The 7,637-nt window shown below is 45.0% G+C and overlaps 1 protein-coding gene across 1 annotated transcript in view; it reads left to right on the forward strand.

Moving 5' to 3' along the window:
• The first annotated feature begins 2 nt into the window (after positions 1-2).
• The window catches only part of ZFYVE19 (zinc finger FYVE-type containing 19), a 16,134-nt gene continuing 8,499 nt past the window's right edge, over positions 3-7,637 (forward strand). The window contains exons 1-7 of the mRNA XM_006024593.3: positions 3-40; positions 394-593; positions 1,316-1,437; positions 3,243-3,296; positions 3,853-4,013; positions 5,087-5,232; positions 7,601-7,637. The exon at positions 7,601-7,637 is cut by the window's right edge and continues 96 nt beyond it. Of these exons, the coding sequence (XP_006024655.1) occupies positions 540-593; positions 1,316-1,437; positions 3,243-3,296; positions 3,853-4,013; positions 5,087-5,232; positions 7,601-7,637 (574 nt within the window). The 5' untranslated portion in view covers positions 3-40; positions 394-539. The remainder of the gene's footprint in view (positions 41-393; positions 594-1,315; positions 1,438-3,242; positions 3,297-3,852; positions 4,014-5,086; positions 5,233-7,600) is intronic.

Here is a 7,637-nt window from a genome sequence, read left to right on the forward strand (position 1 = left end):
AGCCGGTCGTGCCTGTTGGAGCGGGGCTGGCGCTGCCCAGGTGCCGTTGGGTCCGGACCTCGCGGGCTGTAATTACCTGTGGGCAGGGCTTGGGGCGGGGCGCGGCTGTAGCTGGGCTCCAAGGGGCACGTGTGGTTGCAGCTGCGCCGCCCGGGGCAGGGTGCTCGAGTGCTGAGCTCTTCTCACCGGGTTGCGAGTAGCAGTGATAGTATTAGCGTTAGTAATAGCATTAGTAATAGTAAAAGACCTAATAGCAATAGTCGTCACCTGAGGGAGCAAAGCCTAGTGCTGCTAATAAGGAGTAGTCACTAGCTGTAGCCCCTTGCTCGCAGGCTGGAGCAGGCTAGTTAGTGGGGGGCTGGCACTCTCCTCTTCCCTTTCTCTCTACTGAAGGAGTCTGGAGCCAGTTTGCACTGCCAGTGCTGTGCAGCCTGGGCTGCTCCAGAGACCATCGCCAGCCCTGCATGGCTCTTCTGGACCAAGACGGGACCTCCCTGTGATAAAGTGTTCCTGTGGGTGCAATTGCCTGCCTCCCTGCCATGGAGAACAGGTGCTACGGCTGCACATCCAAGTTCACTCTTTTCAAGAAAGAGGCAAGTCTGCCTTACGTGGGGGATAAAAGGTCAGGGTGGCACCCCAGGAGGTCAGGTAGCCAGGCAGGCAGCAGTGCTTGATTGGTGCCACGTGGAGCACCAGCCCTGTGAGGGTCTGAATGCAGAGTGCCAACCACACTTCCCATTTGCTGCCTTCCGGACCTAAGCTTGACCCTGCCGTGTGTGTTCATTTGGAAGCACGTGTTCCCCATGCCCTATCATGGCTCTCTGGTTGATGGGGGTGGCTTTCAGGGGCATTTTGGTGGGAGGGGGTTTAAATACTGATGGCACAGAAACTAATATCTTGCCAGTTAAAGTGGTAGGGATTCCTGTAACAAAAAAGGCTTGTGACTTGCATCACCCACTCTTCTGCACGTGCTTCAGAGGAGAGAATGACTCTTCTCTGCGCACTGTCTCATGAGAGAGAATGATATTCCCGATTCTAGCTGTTAAGCCTTTTACGTCCTGAAGGTTGAAGGCTGATAATCGTTATATTGTGTATGTAGGTGCACTAGCTAGGATAAACCATTCCTACTTGGAGAAATATTTCATTAATAAAAAGCAAACAAACCTTAGAACTCCCTGAATATCTCTGAAGTACTTGATACTGAAGCTGCATCTCCCTGGTCCCTGTTCAGAGAGACTCAGCGTTCATCTAGAGTTGTTGCGGGCAGGTACTGATACACTTTCAGTACTCTGCCTCTCTTTTTCTCTCTCCTCAGTGTGGATGTAAGAACTGTGGGCGGGCATTTTGCTCAGGATGTCTTGGATTCAGTGCCATTGTTCCTCGGTGTGGGAGTACTCAGCAGAAGGTGTGCAAGCAGTGTCATGGGGTGCTAACTGGGTAAGATGTGAGACTTGGGCACTGTCTCTATATCTACTGTCTTTTCTTGTTTCAGCACTCTGTCACAATGCAGATTTTTGACCCACTTCCCTCTTAATAACTCCACCCTAAACTCATACTCGCATTGATCCTATCTTGGATTCCAATAGAGGATAGTTCTTCACTGACCTACAGCTGCCTGGGTTGTCCATTCATTTATCCAGAAGACTACAGTTGATGTAACCTTTTGCCTTTAAGGCAAAATAAAAATGTTCTAAAATTCTACCCTTCCTGTTTCACTGAGTTATGATCTGTAATCTGATTCCCAAGTTTTGCATACTGTTGGGTTGCTTTCCTTTTTAAAGGAGGAAATATTCCTGGCCTCCAAGCTTGGAAAGCCTCAGAGCCCAGACTTTACAACCAGCCAGACTACCCAGAAGAGAGGTCAGCCTTCCACAGACAGCGACCCTTACTCTCATTTGTTTAATATCTCAGAACAGGAACAGTGGAACAGGCTGGAAAGGCTAAGACGACCCAGTGGAAAAATGTTTTTGCTTTCCTTGTTCACTAGAGTAGACAAAATGGTACATTTATGTCCTGATCTTGCAAACTGCTCTTTGTCATTGAGGGCTCCATCAGGCAAACAGTTCTGTCCCAAACAACACCTTGCAAAATCTGAGCTTTGAAGTGTAACCTCTTTGTGGTGGGGCCCAGGCCTTCGTTCTTATCTCTACAGTGCCTTGCTCAATGTAGAGCTTATCCTTATTGGGGTCTCTGAGAACAACTGTTGTGAAGTTGATGTAATATCTTCCATAAATATCAGGAAAGGTTGCAATGTTAATCACGTGTTAATCACCTTGACTTTAAGCATATTTGTAGTAGATCATATCCAACTATTGTCTACTACAAATTATAATGTGTAGTAATATTGTAATAATTACAATATTATAATTTGTATTATATAACTATTTCTGCAATATGTAGTTACATAAAACCCTTTAGACCTTGCATGTTATATAATTATGTATTTGGAGCCAGTTAAGTTGTATCTTTTCCCCTAGGCTGTTCATTGATGGTGACCTAGGAAAGTTTAGAACCTTAACTTGTTTCCTCCTGTTTTCTGCCTTTGGAGATGCAAACTGCAAGATAGAGGGGGTGTTTCAGATCCTTTCTGTTGGGGGTTGTCAAGGGGTGGGGGATGCATACCCTGAGGGGGTACTTGGGAAGACCCCAGAGGGTATACAGCAGCAGCATGGAGAAGCGTTAGGTGGGGCCACCAGCACATTGTGGCGTTACATATCACGTGCCGCTGGTGCTTTTGTTTTTGCTGGTGTTGCGCACTGCTGGTACTTCTGGTTTTGCTGCTGCACACTATGCGGCCCAACGCACCCCCCACCCCCCTCCTGGATCGGCCAATGCGGGACTCCCCACTTCTCCACTGGCTGCCGGGGGTACACCGACCCAAAAAAAAAAAAAAAGGTTGAAAACCACTGCTTTATATTGTAACATTGATAGCCATTTTAAACTAAGTCAGTCTCGTGCGGATACTTTTTATTCCCATCTCTACTGTAAGAAGGCTGAGTCACTGAGTCCAGTTTCCTGCTGTCATATGCAACCTCCACATAATCCCTTTCAGAAACTGGGCAGATGCCATCTGGGTTGGTTTTTGAAAGGAATTATATGATGTGGCTGCTGATGAATGCAGTTGAACCATGCATTCTGTTCCCATAGGTTTGAACAAGAGAGGGTATGTGATGGAAGCATGTAGTTCAGACATGTGCCTCTATGCTGTGCTTCACATTTGGGTTGTTTTTTTTTTTTCGTAGAGGGGCGTCTCAAAGCAGCACAGCAAGATGGTCCCCACCAGAGAACTACAAAAAGTGAGTTCTGCTCATTTGGTTATTTCATTGCATTTCCCCTTGGTCCTCGTCTTTTCTACTGAAATTGGCAGAAGGCAGGGTCTTGGATATGGACTGCTTGGGACTGGATTGAGACCAGCAGCTGTTGTGCAAGGCTGATAAAACAGTTTTTTTAGATACTAATGACTTCTGGCTGTTACAGCCTGTAGCTGGATTCAACTTTAAGTTTATAAACCAGCTGAATCAGAGATGCATAAAGTGCACCTCTACCTTGCCTTCTGCCTGGATTTCACCTGTGCTACAAAAGCATAAATTTCTATATTTCACTGTCAACTCTGCCATTCACTTTTTGACCACTTTATGTTGCTGCTGTTCAATAATCTTTTTTTCTCTCTAGTGCCCCAGATTTAAATCTAGCCTATTGAAGTCAGGAGCAGGAATATAAAAGCATTTGACCTGTTCTCTTCTATAGCGTCTTTTTCCCAAATAACATTTGTTACAGGGGGGGCTCAGAAGATCTTTTCAGAATTCATCTTCTGAGTTCCAAGCTCTGCTGCTTTTTCCCTCCTTGTCCCAGGCGTGTAGCAGCTCTTGAAGCAAAGCAGAACCAGCCCAAGAGGCAGCCAAAGGGACCCACAAAACTCCAAGGCCTAGCAGATCCCAAATATCAGGGGCTGTCAAAAGAGGACAGAGCTATTGCTGAGAGACTGGAGAGGCTCAAGGAGGACACAAAGCCCAGTGAGTGTCACAGGACTGTGGAGACTCTCAGTGGGGAAGCAGTGGTTTCATTGCAGCTTGTGAAATGCATCATCCACTGCTGCTATTCTGCAATTACAACTACCAGTGTATTGATAATCTAGTCTGTGTGCCTGGAAATTGGTAAGAGAAAGCTGTCCATGGAAGCCAGGCCCTGCCTGTGCTACCACAGCATGTGGCATTACCTTTTGGTTACCTGGGTTAATATCCTTGGCTTAGCTGTCTTGGACTCCTGAGTTTTTTCACTGACTTGCTCAGTGCAGTTCTTACCTAAGTATCACACACAGTAAAATAATTTGCTTGTTTATATTTGTCTTGGGGCCATTCTTGTGCATGATAGCAACAGGAACAAGGCAAAGCAGGGGCCAGCACACTGCTGAGACTGTGTGGCCATAGCGTTATGCTGAAGGTTACACATGGGAGCAGTTTGTCTGGGCTGCACCAGGGCTCCAGGGGATCCCATTCTGGTCAATCCTGCCTCTCAGGAACTGGAGAGAGAGCTGATTTCAGCACATGGTCCCAGGGAGGGTCTGAAACCAGTCTCTTGTAGGTGTAATAGGGGCAAGAACCTTAACTGGTTTTAAGATGGAGCTTGATTTGTCTTTGACTGGGGTTATATGAGTGGTGTCTGTAGTGTCAGGGGACTAGGGTCAGTGACCCAGGAGATCCCTTCCAGTCCTGCGTTCTTACAGTGCATAGACAGCAGCACACTTTGCCTCTGAAACATGAGGGTGCTGCATTCATTTCACTTTCTCCCTTGTAGGTATATTGGTCCTGTGAGCTCTTATGAAGTTGCTAATCCTCCAGCTACCTTTACCTTATGGGTTGAGGTATATGTAGGAGGGGGCAGGTATTCAGCAGAAAGCAGTAGATTGTACTTTGATGCCAATATTCTATACACCCGAAACCTCTCCGGGTGTAATTAATAGAATGAGAGAAACTTTGCTTGGATGTCTGGATCCCTTATTCTAAAGAAATATAAAATGCAAGGGATTTGGGTGAGATGAACCCATTTGCCTTCAGTAAAAGAAAAACATCTTGGTCTGAATTTTTAGAGTCCATCCCATCTCAGGCTGAGATAGAATCTAGGCTTGCAGCATTGAAGCATGACCCCTGCAAACCTGTTCCATCTACACAGGAGATGGAGGACCGCCTGGCTGCCCTACAGGGGAGAGTCCCACCCTCCAAGACTCCAAGACCGGTAAGATCTCCTAGTCCCCTTGTCAGTTATTTCCAGTTCATCTTCCTGACCTCACACGCTAGTTGTGGTGTCCCAAGAGATTTCAGAGGAATGTCAGCCCTTCTTCCTGCTTTATTTGTATGCGTCTGCCATACCACCTCCAAAATATATAAAGTTGCTCCCTGCTTAAGGTATTGCTGTTGTACCTCATTGAAGTGAGGGCACCTAGTCCTTTTCAGGCTGAAGTTGGAGGTACAGGAGCACTTGTGGTGCTACCAAACAAATGGTAGCTAGTTTAAGTGGCTAGAAGTGGCTGAAAAGGAAGCAGCCCCATGTCTGAGATACAGATAAGACTCCTATGGTAAAGTGCAAGTTGCTTTGTCTGAGAATTTTTGGCTTGAGAGAGAGAGAGAGAGCGTTGTTTGGACAGCAGAGTCCAGGATTCTATTCCCACTTCAGTGGTTGATCCACTTTGATGTGGAATAAGGTGAAGGAATGTGGCCTGAATTTTTGGAGGTGCTGAGAATGCCTAATGCCTGTTGGAGGCAGTAGGACATGTGGGTGCTCCATGCCTCCAACTATCCAGCCATTAGCCTCTCTTAGTTTTCCCATCTATAAAAAGGATAATGTTATTTGACTACCTCAAATAGGTGATGCAGTTTTTACAGGTGCTTTTAAATAGTAAATATTGCTGTAATAGTATGTAGTGTTGTTATCATTAATAAATGTCTGAAGTGATAAAGTAAATGGCAGCCTAAAGAAGACAGTAAGACAGGAAGAGGTTTGCTTCTGATGGGTCTTGAATATAAGGCTATGCCCTACTTACTTGCATTCCACATACTCCCCTTTCCCCAAAATCAGCCTTCCAAAATGAGGGTGTGTGTCTTAAGCAGAAGGATTACTTTTTTCTTTTCTGGAATAGAAGCACAGAGACACTGCTCTCAAATGGCTGCTGCTTTTCTGTAGCTCAGCAAGCAGAAAGAGCAGTGTCCAGTGTGTTAACCCTCTCAGCCCCTAAGGAATTTGCAATAGCTATTGACTAAGTGCACTGTAGCTTGTACCTGAAGGAGCAATTGAGTTGGCTTGTGGCCAGTGAGGTGCTACTTGGTGAGGTTTGTAGCATGAAAACAACACTTTATTATTTAGGGAGACTTGCATAAAGAACTATTTAATATAAAGAAGCAAGTTTGCTTCTGCTCTTGCAACAGTTTGGGGCCTAGTGTTGCTGCTCTCCTGCCACACAAGAAAGTTCTTAGTGTCTCACTCAGACTGTTTCCTAGGATGCCACACTTCCTGGACACACTCTTACCAGGAGGTCTTGTCCCATGTCTCTCAGTTGACCACAACTCTGGAAAGTCTTTTTTCCTATGTTCTGCCTTCCAAAAACAAGATATGTGTCTTACCGCATGGCATGTGCCCCTAAATGTCAGAAGCTTACCTGTCCAAAGAAAAAGATTTTTATGACATTGATCAATGACTGTCAAACAGGGCTTCCATGAGATGTTAGAAAGACAGGACATGACAGTACTCAAATATTGGAGAAAACCACTGTATCCGGTGGGGGTTAAAACCACCTTAAGGAGACACTTTTGGGTGGCATTTTGCCAAAAACATGGGTTTTCTGCATGAATTTAATAAAGTAAGCCAATTACAGAGCTGAAGTTGAATTGAAATATTTCCATTACTTTTTTAAAAAAAAGTAATGTTTTACCTATTTAAGAACTTTTGAAGTGAAACCAAGCAGAAATTTTAGTGACCCTGGCTTGGGATGCATTTAAAACTTTAATTGGAAGCTGGGAGAAAGGCATACTAGACTATTAATAATGTAAAATTTTATGTAAAACATAAATGTGTTCAGTTAAAAGAAAAAGCATCAGCTTTATTTTTTACTTGACACATTCCTTTTAATGGTCCATATAAAAACAGTACAGCATGTTTTATATAGTTGTAAAACTTAAGTAGGCTTTGTCCCAGAGTGTTTGTTTGTAATTGGGAACCTAGCATTAGCATCAAATCCCAACAACCTCTGTGGGGACTTCTGCCTGGTTGCTAAACAGTTCTGGAAACTGGGTAATTTTATTTAGTTGCTTAAATGTGTGTGTGCCATGATATGAGTTGGTATTAGACCTGGGATGAGATCTCAGCAGTTTCTGACTCTCTCCTTTCCATTCTGAGACTAGTCTAGTGTCTGCAGTTGGAGCTGAGGGTGTTCAGCCCCACTTGAAAACCAGATCCTGATCATCTCCTGTTGTACCTCCAGCAATGGAGTCATCTGGTCCCAGTAGGAATAGGATTCAGATAACTTTTCATATTTTAAATTTACCTCCAACCATCATCCATTTAACTCTTCCATTCCTCTGTCTCCCACAATTTCCTTTCTCTTTTCCAGGTTCACCAGCCCCCAGACACCAGAACACAGGTTCAGC

This window comes from Alligator sinensis, unplaced genomic scaffold, assembly GCF_000455745.1.
Source record: "Alligator sinensis unplaced genomic scaffold, ASM45574v1 scaffold108_1, whole genome shotgun sequence".
NCBI classification, from domain to species: Eukaryota; Metazoa; Chordata; order Crocodylia; family Alligatoridae; genus Alligator; species Alligator sinensis.